Below are 13,862 nucleotides of genomic sequence, written 5' to 3'. Positions count from 1 at the left end.
AATTCCATCTATGAAAATTAAAATGTTTCGAAATAGTGCTTTTCAGAACTAGAGAAATCCAACACAGGGAATTCATGTTTTGGTTAGAATTCTTTCACAAAATAATGCCGCATGTGAATATTTTCTATAATCAAATTCAGTGCAGGCCTACCCTTAAAGTACAAACACCACTTAAATATTTCATTGAAGCTATTGAGAAAATTCGGAATGACACAGACAATATTAGGACAAGTGATATGTTTCTTCCAACAGTTGGTGAAAACAAATGTGGGAGGATTATATATTGCAGAGTACCCAATGCCAAAGAAGTATGTGATCGCATTTCTGCGGATGCACGAAATCGATTTGAGAAAACAAGCCATTTGGGTGCCGCCAAACTTCTGGGTTCTGCTAATTTTAGTGATTTTTCCGGAACATATTCTGGACACTGCGGTTGAAAGCTACCCAATGTTAAGTAAGCAGTAACTTCGCACCGAGCTTTTGATTCTGTCAGCTTATCTTTAAAAACAATTTACTGGACAATTTTAGCGAAATAACAATCCTTTTGCAAATAATAGTGACCATACCAATGTCCACAGTAGAGCCTGAGAGATGCTTTTCGTCTCTAAAGAGAATTAAGACATTCGTGAGGAATTTCCGTAGGTCAGAAAGGTTAACTGCCCTTGCCATGCTCTCGATAGAAAAATGTTTGTTCAACAACATGCTAGATTTCAACTCCAGCGTGATAGAAAAGTTTGCCAGCATTAAGAATCGAAGGATGGATATCAACTATCAACTATCAACATCAGGCTCGAGGTGCAACAGGTAAATACTACTGGCGAATAGAACCTAATCCTACCACGCGTTCTTTTATCTATCACCCTAAATGGACTCATGCTCATCATGTGTTGTTCACCCGACTTCGACTCAACACCGCACAGACTCCAGTGCAAAAATATCGTCAGGGACTACGTGATAATCCACTCTGCTACTGCCAGGAAGATCTAGGTACCTTGAATCATCTAACCTATGCCTGTACATACACCCAGCACTACAGACCAGTGTTTCTTTCTTCCTTGCACTATTTACTTGGTTATGGTGCCATGCCGGTGTGCACCATTCTATCCATCAACAATTCCACAATGATTTATCATCTCCTTCAGCTTCTTCTGCTTAATAAGCTTGATCTGTAATTACTGAGAGTAGCCTCCATTATCTTTACCTACGCTACATGACTTCCTAAACTAAGCTAACCTTCTACGTCATTTACCCTTGCACTTACATTTCTTACTGCACCCCATGTTCAAGGCGTCGCTGCTGGAACATAGAAGGGGGAGCGTCTCCACCCCCTCAGAAGTGGAAGTGGAATTATTTTATGTGAAGACGCATAGAAAAGGAAAATGACTGATTTAGGATTTATTAAAGCCAACCCCAACAACCTTTCGTATGTTGATTTATTTATGATTGCCTCATTTTTCGCTAATAATGAAGACCACAGTGCAGCTGAAATATGAGGCGTGAAAACAGCGCGGTAAGTTGAAACTTATTTTTAGTGTTATTTTTCTGTAATGATTACATTTTAAACCATATGTTGTAATTTAATGTTTAAACGATATCTACATAGCAAATGTAACACAATACTAAGATGTTAAAAAGCGAGAAGCTATTTGGAAGACTTGGATTTTTTTTTTTTTTTTTTTTTTTTTTTTTTTTACGATAGAAGCATATTGGAATGGACGTAAACAACCTTGTTAAACTACAAATATAAAGTAAAATCATATATAATATGGCGTAGTTTAATGAGTCGAATGAAAAAAACAAAAATGATGTAACCTTATGTAAAGAAGTTCAAGTTGCACGAACAAAGTTGCTTATAATAATAACAACACGACATTAATTTGTAAGTTATCTAAATTTACGAATCCGTACATGAATTCATGTAAATGACTCCTTTCATTAGTAAATGCAGTTCTTCTATGTTGTGAATTTTTTCTTGTGGTTGAGTTGCATTCCGGGTCAGATTTACATTGAGAGAACTCCATCGGGCTAATGGTTTGCTTTGAGGGGCCAGATTTTTAACCGTTTTTTTTTTTTCGATATTCAATTCGGTTAGGTTAGGTTAATAACATTTAATTCAGACAGTATTTGCCAAGCAAGCGTTAGCGAGTGGAGGCGGGCTAGAGCCCCGCAGGGTACGTTTTCTGTCTTCGTTAGTGTTGGCCCCCATTACTAAAAAATTACCCTCCATCGTTACGGATATAAATACAGCATCCGATACATACCATAAAAAATATAGTGCAAAAACTACGGCTGATACTTAGTTTTTCCCCCAATTTTGCACATATAGGATCTCCAGTTTTACTTATTTCACAACATATAGCTCAGCGAGCGAAGGGGTTATAAGCCACGCAGGGCTCGTAGTTTTCTACCTTTATCACAATCTAGACAGAAACAAGGTACTGGTTTTCGAGCCATGAAACTAGTCGGAGAAGATACTAAATGCCGTACAAAAATACTAAACAATCTATTCTAGGTGGCCAGTAAAAGCAAGAACTGTTTAACCGAGTCAGTGTAGGGCAAAGCTGATGAGCAGCTGTGTCAACTACAGTCAATATACGCGTAGGATAGGATACACTGTGTTCCTCATGTTAGTCGTTCGGTTCGTGACTTAACGCATTCATGGAAACAAATTCATTCCATCATATCTTGCTTATAGCTTATTACGTGCTTAGAAGCGTACACTTTATACTACGTTTCTCAACATTATAAGTGATATTAGGGGTGAAATTGCAATACTTTTTCGGGTATTATTTTGTTTCTCCCCCAAATCACGTGGTATTGACTGTGGATGAAATACCGGTTCAGTATACTTGTACCAGTTGATGGAGGTTTGGACTAGCATTTGTGTATAGATTCACTTTAGGAGGACTTCAGTGTATGTACGCGGTAAGAGCTATTGTGCAAAAGGTATTAACCAACTTGTGCTAGGAGGATACTAAAAAGCATGAATGCCGCCTAACTGGCTCAGAGCAGGCGCGTCAGCGACGGTGAGTATACACTAACGAGGATATCACAAAACCGTATATAGCATAAAACACCTTATGTGTAGATTTGGGGGAAGATACTAAATGCCATCCTACTTTTTGATTAATTATATATTATTCTGCAAATATTACCAATATATGGATCCGTAAACGGGGTCGGTTACAATAACAACTTACTTTGTCGAGTGTTTCTTCAATACGGAAGGAAGATTAGGTCCGGTGTTGTTTTCAGGCACAGTAGATTTGTAAAATGTAATAGGGACATATAATTAATCAAACTATATGAGGATCTTACGTCTTACATCCCCTTTTTTTTAAGTAATCGGAATGCTTTCAAACACGTAGTTCTCTGCAAGTAAAACTGTTGTGAACTAAATTCGTATGTCAATGCAGTGTATTAAGTCACGATTAATAACGATAAAGCTGGTCTACAGGTACGGCATTTAGTAACATGATATATATATATATATATATATATATATATATATATAGTGTGTTTCCGCTATATTCGCTTACTCGTGTATGTCCAGCGTCGCTGACGCACCTGCATCCTACGGACGCATCCGTGGCAATACGCTAGCTTCGCCCTACCTTTACACGGGTTAGATATAATTCGTGCTTTGAAGCGGCAACTTAGCACAGGTTGTTTATTTCAATGTCGACTTTATGATGCATGTCCATATGTATTCATATCCATAATTGTTAAAGTCTCCTACAGTGACTTTGTATCCATAATGCAACGTTTCCTGTCAGAAACAATTTATGCAATACTACTAGTATATTTTGTGAAGAAATAAGTAGCCCATAAATTCATGTATGGTTGCGTAATTAGAGATGCACTTAAAATTCTTGCATAACGAATAATATGAATATGTGCATACGAGATTATTCGATTCCTTTTGTTAATAAAATAATAAATTACTAGCTGTACCTGCGCTCTCTACACTGCACATCATTCTCATATGAGCATGACTCTCCTTATCATTCCTCAAAACATCTGTACATGTCCCTTTACAGACAAGTGAAAGACGTCTTGATAAAAAATTGGCAATGGGTATCATAATATCGGATAGTTTAGATAATATCTGTAGTTTAAGACATAAATTACAAGAAATTGACTGGCAGCAAATATTCTTCAGATGTAAAAATGTAGTAGAAGCGTGTGAATTTTTTATGTATATTTTAACACGATGCCTAAACGAATGTTGTCCAAGAAAATTTAAACGCTATAACTTATCTACAAACAAATTACAGCAAAATGTTAGTAACTGGTACACTCCGCAACTAGCAGAGCTTCGTAAGGTTGTCATTGCTTGGTACAATAGGGCCAAATCGGGCTGTCCTGTGGGAAAAGAAAAATACATCAGAGCTAAAAGACACTACAGAAAGGAAATAAGTGCGGCAAAAATTAAGGCAAACGACAATTTTATTGTAAACCATACAAATAAATGTAAGGCAGGGTGGACAATTATAAACAGGGAAATAGGGGGACGAAAAGAAAATGATTCAATATCAATATCCCCTGACACTTTTAATGAATTCTTTGTAAATAGTGCTAAGTATGTAAATGGTAATACAAGCAATATCTCTAAGTCCGCAGAAAACGGTGTTATAGACTTTAAAAGTATTCTAAGTTCATGTAGAAATGATACTAGTAACTTGACATTTAATTGGACAAACGTAACACCTGAAGCAATTTTGTCAGTGGTTCGTAAGTTTAAGACATCTGGTAGCGAGGATTATTATGGGTTTACTAATAGTACAATTAAAAACATTATAGACGTAATAGTGGAACCCCTTACACACTTAATTAATTGGATACTAGTAGAAGGAGTGTTCCCAGATTGTCTTAAGATTGCGGTTACTATTCCCATACATAAAAAAGGGGACAAAAACTGTCCCAGTAACTATAGACCAATATCTCTCGTACCAATTGTATCAAAAATTATTGAACATTGCATGAAAGAACAACTAACTCTGTACTTTGAAAATAACAATCTCATTAACTGTGCACAATATGGGTTTCGGAAAGGTATGTCCACAATTAAAGCTGTTGAAAAAGTTGTATCTGAGATAATTGATGCCTTTGAAAACAGTTCATTCGCTTGCGCAACATTATTAGATTTAAGTAAGGCTTTTGATACTGTTTCACATGAAATATTGATTCAGAAATTACAGTATTATGGGATCAGAGGAACTGAGCTCCTATTGATCAGGTCTTACCTTGAAAGTAGAAAACAAGTTGTGTGTGTACAAAATAAAGTCAAACGTACTTGATATATTAACAGGAGTGCCACAGGGAAGTGTCATTGGACCTTTTCTATTTCTGGTATATATTAACGATTTACCTGACTACGTATTAGAAACCACTGTTATGTATGCCGATGACACTACATTTATAACGAAAGATAATAATATCAACGCAATACACACGAAAAATAATAAAGCAATAGATAAATCTACTGTTTGGCTGTTCCACAATAAATTACATTTGAATCATAATAAAACAGAGAAGTTATACTTTCTTCTCAGCAGCTCCACAACAGATACAAAAGAATGCTCCTCAGTTAATCTATTAGGGATACACTTAGATACGAAATTAAACTGGAATGTGCATACTATGCAACTTTGTAAAAAATTATCAAGGGCAGTATATGTGTTACGTAAATTAAAAATATCTGTAAGTAAAAGTCTATTAGTCACTGCATATTATGCTTTCTTTCACTCTCATCTTTCGTATGGCATACTATTATGGGGTAATTCTGCCGGGGCACAAACAGTGTTTAAGTGGCAAAAAAGAGCGATAAGAACGATAACAGGAATTCCAGAGAGAGAATCTTGCAGACATTTTTTCAAAGATTTTGGAATAATGACCATCCCATCCTTGTACATATTATCGTGCCTTATGTATATCAAAGAAAACTGTACAAATTATGTTACTCGAAGTAGTGTTCACTCACACAATACAAGGCGCAAAAATGAAATAAATATTCCCCATGTGCGGCTGTGCAAAACTCAAAATAGTTATAAATATATAGGGATGAAATTGTATAATCTGTTGCCACTTAGAGTGAGAGAAATGGGGATTAACAATTTTAAATGTTTTTGTAAAAAGTGGCTCTTAGAAAAGTGTATATATAGTATTTCAGAATTTCAGGAAGAGATTTCAGGGTTAAAATAGAAAAGTAGTACTAGGTAAAATATAAAATATTGTATTGATTAATTAAAATTGTAAATATTACATGTACGCAAACTTAAATTCTGACGTTGTCTATTACAACATCATGTTGTTTAACGACAATAAATTATTCTTATTCTTATTCTAATTAGGAGATAATTTTCGATATTTTTTTAAAATCTCGCACCGTTTGCAAGATTTAAGCCTACTTCCGGTTGGAGTTAGAATTGTCGGAGGTATGTTAAATTTAACAAATGAATGTATCGTAATGAAAATCGACAAAAGGGTATCATAAAGTGGAGAGTTTATACATTATTATTTGAATATCTCGCGCCGTTTGCGAGATATGATTCTTAATAAATTATTTTCTTAATGTTTCAGATCAGCAAGAACCTCATATGGATATGAAGCAGTAAGATACGTCCAGCTTAAGAGAGAAAATGATCGCTGCATTATTAAAGACCGCGTAACGCCAGAACACAAGGTTAAAAATAAAAATTACACCGTTTATGTAATTATAAATGAAAGAGAAGAAAAGGTAGAAGTAGCCAAATGTGAAGATTGTGCAGCTGCAGCAGGTTAGTTAAATTTTATGATTTTAAAGAATATATTTACGCTGTAGGAATGTAATAGTCGCGGATGCACTTTGAATTTGGTTAGTTGGTTTAATTGACCAGAGTTTATCAATTAAACCAACCTTTCAGCATCAAAGCTATATGAGACGTGGAGCATCTTAACATGGAAACCGAACCACATGAGCTTCCATCAACTCGGGTCTCCCGCTCTAAGGTTGGGTATGTTAGAATGGAATTTGTATCTGTATATGGAATTTCTATCTGTGAAATGAGTATAGAATATTTACGAATTGCTATGAAAATCAATTGCTTTATGTTCGACAATCTAACGATAATACAATAAGTTCAGATTTTCACGTGAGTTGCTTTGGTTGCTCGGCAAACGTCAAGGAAGTATTGAATTTTTAAAGTATTACTGACTCGCAGGCAGCAGTATTTCTTGGAATAAGTAATCTAATCCTAACATTGGTGTATGGTATACAACGTACGCTTAAAAAAATCGGGCTAGCCTCTGGGGACATACAATAGGGCCTCCTCTTACAAGCGAAATTCTTTAGGGAATGGTTATCCAGGAAATCTGATATTACGGGTGTAATACGGCAGGGATCTGTGTAGTTAGCATATGTATCAATGTGGTACATGATCGTGGGATTCGAAGTTGTTTACTCATATTCCTGACTGGTTCGCGTAAGTTTTGCTGAAAAGCTTCCCGAACTGCTTTAACTTTCTCTTCATCCATCAGTTTTTTGTCACTGCCTTTCTTCCTCAACACTGAAAGTTTCCAGCAATTCTTTTAGGTCAATGAACAATGTAACGATGGTCTTCTGGTTCTGTTGCCTAAATTTCCTTGTACGATCACAAGCAACTTGAGTTCAGCAAACCGCAAACAACACTACATTTTTTGACACACAGTAAAGGACGCAATTTCCAACACTTTTAAATCATCATCAAAAGCATGCGCTCCACTAATATTGTTTGCGATCTTCCGTGTGCTGAAGATAAAACTTGTCCAGAAAAATGAAACCGCGCAACTCTCATTGTTAATTGCCACATACTTACATTTTTTATTGGTGTATTTTCAGCTGATACACTGCATTTAAATTTACTTAATCGTAATGACAGTAGTGCATTACCGTGTTCGTAGCTGCTGGTGCTAAAAGATAAGAATGTTGTGAAATAGGATAAATGAGACTCAGTCATGTTATTAGGTAAAATACAAACACTGTTATATCAATGTGTCGCAAATATATGTTAATATGCAATATAATCTTTTATACTTATTTCTTTTTAAAGAAAAGTCTTATTATTTACTTATTTATTTTTTGCAGGCGGCTGTAAACACGCTGTACCATTTTTAATGTGGATACATAGACGGAGTGAAGAGCCAGCAACCACGTCCACTACATGCTACTGGAAAAAGTCTGTTCTGTCATGTGTTGGCAGGGCAAGACAATTTGTTTTTAGTAGTGCATTGGTTTCTTCAGACGTTAATGTACCATTCGTTCCCCCTAGAACAGACTTTTTGTCAGCAGTGATTGAAGAAGGTAAAAGAAAAGGGCGGCAGAACTTGTTAATTAGTCATTCTACTCCAGTTACACCAATAGATGAACTATCGCTGCATAACTTATGTTGTTGGTTTTCTTTCACTGGAAAGGATACTCTTGATGAGTTTCAAGAGTTCTGAAGCAGTAAGATGAAGGATTTCGCCTGTATTGAAGCTTCAGAACTGACGTCATCTCAAAGTGAGTCCGAGCTATGGCATAAACTTCGCTTTGGAAGGATTACTGCTTCAAGAATTTATAAAGCTAGTCGCTGTCAGACTACTGACGGTAGTCTTGTAGAAACCATATTGGGTTCTCGCAGTGTAGAAACTCAAGCTATGGTACGCGGACGCAAAATTGAATCTTCAGTTCTTCACAGGGTCGAAGAACTGACTGGTAGGAAATTTTCCAGGTGCGGACTAGTTTTGAAGCCAGATTTGCCTTTCTTTGGTGCATCACCTGATGCTGTGGACGATAATTGTGTTGTGGAAATAAAGTGTCCCCAGAACACTAAATCTGAAAAAAGATATATACTCAATACAGGCTCTCCGGCTTCAAAATATCTAGCACAAATTAAATTTCAGATGCATATTACAGGTAAGAGAGAAGGATTGTTGTGCATTGCAGATCCACAATTTGAAAAAGCAAAGAATGTTGATATTCATCTTATTAAATACAATGAGGCTTATATTGCAGAAGTTATTCTCCAATCAAAAAAAATCTGGGAGGTTAATATATTTCCGAAACTATTGCATCGTTAATAAGCTTTTTCTTTAAAAAAAATAAAAAAAAACAGGATGCCCCAAAAGTAGGTATTCAGAAAATAGTAATCAGCTCATTACATTCTGTATCATTTCTTATTTTTATCCATCAGGTAGACTTAATTTCTTTATTATTTGTTCTTAATGTGATTTTACCTACATCTTAAGCTCGGAAGAGCCGAAGCAAATAAGCCCATAAACTAGAATGTTATACTTGATCAATGCAGGGGTGTAAAACTACTTTTGAGCCACCCTGTATTCTCTTATTTCTCTTGTATCAGTTTCAATTTGCAAGAAACATCTAACTACTGATGATTGTTTTATTTGTTACTTTAATTAAGTGTATTTAATCATGTATCAAGAAAAGTGTCTGTTTCTCTCACTTTTACACGAAAAGAAAAACAGTTGTGGATAATTCAACTAAGAGATAATAATAAAACTAAGAATATTAAGGATGTTATAGGTTACATATTGAAAAGTGAAGACACTCTTTGTATCTGATTACATGTAGCTTCCATTTATATTCAACACACGCTGGTATCTCTCTCAATACGCAACAATGTGTGCATATTGAGGAAGACACTAGCGTGTATTGAAATATATACGAAAGAACATTTAATTAGGTACGAAGGCTTATTTTCGTGAAACCAAAAAATCAAGTACTATGACAATTATATTCAGAATCAACTTTGATTCAGTTCGTTGGAAATGTGTTTTATATTCTCTTTTTACTTTACAAAATTTATTTAGTTGAAGATACTTTGTACTATTGTATTCTGCAAGGCGAATATTGTATAAAATGTAACTTTGTTTATTTAGTACTAATAGAATATGTCATAAAACATTCCTCTGAACTAAACATTAAAAATTCCAGATTTAAGTTGAGTTCAATTGTCTACTATTTGTATAAATTTTGGTGTAAATACACGGGGAGAATCTTTCGGTACTAGACTCAAAAATGCAAATATTTCAAGTCCGAAACGTATAATTATGAAGCATGCATCAAACAAATATACGTTCTTGGGAAGGAAGGGGAAAGAGTCCTTATGTCGTCGAGACAATTGGCGCCGTATTACGCATTGCCGTATTTACAATATGAACACTGCCCTGATATTGTGTTGGTGCTGGCAAAGGGCAACGATGACGTAACCCCAAACATGAAGTGTTGCATTGAATTGTGCTTCGACAGTAGTGACAAACATTACCGGCATCTTCTCTAGTAACGACATGCTTGCAAGGCGTGTGTTACGTATGCATATTTAGAATGTACTGAATGGTCTTGGAGATAATGGCAATTACTTGAGCCTAGTAGCGAAATAATCACCTGTATGTCTTTGTTATAAAATTAGTTCTATTACTGGTAAACATGTGATTTGTGTCATATTTCATGTTGCCTACTCATGTTTTAGATGTGAAATTGGGTCCTGTTTATAATAGCAGTAATGTAAATAATGTTTAGAATGTTCAGTTCTAAATATAAAATGTTTGTTTTTCAGATTTGTTTCCTTTTCCTCAAGTTACTAATTCTATAAAGTAGTTCATGGTTATTATACTTAATGAAGGATTTATCCATAACTAGTATATACACGTGTATCATCGCACCAAGCAATAGTAGTATGTGGTTAGTATTGAATGTATGGCAGCAGTCTTTTCCAAGATCGGACTCATTTTTCATATAGATTCTCAAAAAAATCAATGTGAAACACTGACTGGTTGGTGTGCACAAGGACTGAACAACCAAGTAGTTACTCACTGCCACGGTAAGCCGGAAACCAGAGTTCAATTCTGACTTAGAAAAACGTTCTGAGTTCAAAATGAGGCGAAATTGATTTTCTTCTTTATTTTCCTAGTGGTGTGTTGGTTGTTCTAAAACTTGTGTCCGTGCTCAGTGGGGAGAGGGGGTGATGATAGATATAAAATGAAGATTAAAACATAATATGATTTTGTTTCGGCGGTAGAGCTCGGTAAAGATATGATGTGACAAGACCGCATGGCATGTTTATAAGGCAAGTGTGTATCAGAGAAAAAAATAATACCACTGTAGCGTGGAGTAAGGATTACGTGTATGGCAGGCAACCAGGTGGTTCATTGTTTGCATTCACTTTCCTTTGCCTTGGGAAAAAAAGGTCGAACCCGTTGTGGTATTTGGACATGGATCGCTAGTTGCAAGTCATAGATGTTACCCATAATCCATGACAAATAGTGATAAGTTTTCTGTCAGACACTTTGGTGCAAGCGGCCTCCTGTTCTATTTTTGGTAGGGGCACTGGGCGAAAAGGTATAACAACTTTTTCGGCCAGCCATCCTTAGTGAAGTTTTTCCTGGTTTTACTCATTCACAGTATAGTAGCTAACATACACGTTCCAGTCAACTTCCTCCCCCTTTCCCGGATAGTGTGCTCGCCAAGGAACGTCATTCCTCAGACATGACGGGTTTATGGCCATGTTGTCAGTAATGTGCAGAAGTATGTGAAAAGAAAATACATTTAGGGATGTTGGAATTTTCCCCAGCTTTTTTTTTAATTATCACACGAAAACCCTACCTGAAAAAATATGCTCCAGATCTTGGATTGAAATAATAAGCATAACGTGATTATAATTACCTTCTTCAATCGTGTTTGTCAATACTCTACTAGTTTCAGAGTTGGATCAAAATATGTATTCAAGAGAACTTGAGCAGAAAATGATTGAAAATATATAGCTTTGTGAATCATTCATAACTAATTTTGTTTGCGTTTTATCAAATTCGCTTTATGTGTTAAGCTGAAATTTACTATATAAAAATGAAAAGGATTTTGTGATTGGATCACGAGAAAACGGCTAAGCCGTTTGAAGTAAATTTTTGAATGTAGTTATCACGTACCTCAAAGTGGGTGTGTATTATGCTCCTCTTACTGAAATGCGTATTCTAACGGGGAAACGGATGGTCAAAATCTATGCAAAAATTTAGTACCTCACCATGCTGTCTCGTTAAGAAAACGAATATTAGTGTATAAACTCATTGAAAGTAAGTGGACCTGTCTCTCAACATTTTTGAGATTTCCCGTTTTAAAGGGGGAATTTTCTATAATTTCCTTACATTAAAAACTGTTCCCTATTATTTGTGATTGTATCACGGGGAAGCTGTTCAACGGTTTGAAATTAGTTCTTGGAGAGTTCGTACCTACCTCGAGCTGAGATTATTTCGTGTAACTTTGCTTAGAGGCAGAAAGGAGTTCAAAGTTACGCTAAAAATAAATGTTACGGAGTGTATAATTTTACATTATCTCAGTATTTGTCTGGTATGTTTTGAGAAAAAGTAAGTGAATCTTCAGTCAGGATGGCTGCCTCAGGGATTTGAATCCTTAATATACTAGGGATTTTATTCATATTCTATGGTGTATAGAACTAATCTACTTTCTTCTTTCTAGAGGTCGAATTGTGTCAATGTGCAAAATGTGTCCCACGAAACGCGGATGGGAATTCACAGATTCCCTTGTGCGATTTTTTTTAAGACTAGTCCAATGTCTCACAATTATGCATTGAAGCTAAGGGAGATGATGAGATGAATGATAATGGTGACGTGACGAGAGTGGAAAGAAACGGGAGAAGTTCGAAAAAACCCATGCACACGGTGTTTGTCCACCACAAAGCCAACTTAGCGGGAGCTGAGTTCAAATCAGGAATCCGCGTTAGAAGTGAGTCACCACGGCCTACAAGGGAATTCTATAGTTTCATATGTACAATAGAACATGAATACTTAAATGGTATTTTAAATAGGAAAATGGCTTTAAATATATGTGCAAATTTAAAAGCTCAATTTTTCTCAACAAAACCCATTAGACTGGTTAAAAAAAAAATTGTTTTTCATAGCTACTATACTATCATCCCTTGTTGAAGATCCATTATATAGTGTGGCAGAGCCCATATTTTATGATTAATTTTCATGTATATTTTGGGATATTCATTTTATTAAAGATTTTAATTTTGTTTTGGTGAAGGATTAAAAATACGGAAATAATTAATGTTGGTATAAGTAATCACACAAATGCAATTCTTAGTAAATTCACATGCTTGTATTGTCAGCTCTTTAGATTAACATCATAGCACATTGTTCTCTGAGAATTCAGGAACCGAATTCTGCAAATGTGTAAACGAGAACAATTGACAGAAATTTAACGAACATGCATTTGTAAAATTATTGTGAACAGAAAACACATTCACGGGTATGTAGAAATTGTCAAGAATCATGAGACAGAGCATTCCAAGTGTTGCCAGTTGTTGATCGCTATGAGGAAACGACCTCGATTTCCTCAAGAAAGGAGCACACGCATTTCTGACGTCAGTCGACTGTGGCCAATTCCATGGTACGGAAGTTCAACAAAACCGGACGAGAGGTCTCGAGACAGAAGTTCAGAGGACAGAAATGCAGAGTAGTTGAGACTGGAGCCCAGAAGTTGATCTGAGAGAAGTCTAGTTCTGATGTGACTAACCCTTAGTCACGATCCTACTTCATTTAGCGATCTAACGTTCGAGTTAGACACATTGAGCATATTGGATGTGGAGTCTAATCACATCTTAATCGTCGATGACTACAGCGGAGTGTCTTACCAATTAAGGCACGAACCACGACAGAGATATCAACCCAGGCGATATCTTTCAACCAGAGACCAGTTACGGAGAGACCACCAAGGACCACCACAGAGGTACCAGCTGAATTTAGACCCAGAGGTATGTGTAACTTTAAAGGCAGTAATCAACAGCTCAATGCTTGGTTTGCGTTGCTCAATCTGGCGATACTTCTAA

General features: G+C 35.9%; 1 protein-coding gene across 1 annotated transcript; it reads left to right on the top strand.

The window, feature by feature from the left end:
* Positions 1–700: 700 nt before the first annotated feature.
* LOC145670089 (uncharacterized) lies at positions 701–8,579 on the top strand. The gene is made up of 3 exons (XM_081738458.1): positions 701–804; positions 6,583–6,779; positions 8,105–8,579. The coding sequence occupies exons 1-3, from the start codon at positions 701–703 to the stop codon at positions 8,458–8,460; spliced, it is 657 nt and encodes a 218-aa protein (XP_081594584.1). The 3' UTR covers positions 8,461–8,579.
* Positions 8,580–13,862: the final 5,283 nt, after the last annotated feature.

The sequence above is a fragment of the Thermobia domestica genome, chromosome 14 (genome assembly GCF_964235325.1).
Source record: "Thermobia domestica chromosome 14, izTheDome1.hap1.1, whole genome shotgun sequence".
NCBI lineage: Eukaryota > Metazoa > Arthropoda > Insecta > Zygentoma > Lepismatidae > Thermobia > Thermobia domestica.
This window is presented reverse-complemented; position numbering and strand designations above follow the sequence as displayed.

Bases quoted from the DNA above. Each gene is read 5' to 3' on its own strand.
- LOC145670089 (XM_081738458.1), top strand. From the start codon at position 701: ATGCTAGATTTCAACTCCAGCGTGATAGAAAAGTTTGCCAGCATTAAG. The intron at 805-6,582 runs GTAAATACTACT...TTAATGTTTCAG, and splicing joins TCAGGCTCGAGGTGCAACAG to ATCAGCAAGAACCTCATATG. The intron at 6,780-8,104 runs GTTAGTTAAATT...TATTTTTTGCAG, and splicing joins AGATTGTGCAGCTGCAGCAG to GCGGCTGTAAACACGCTGTA.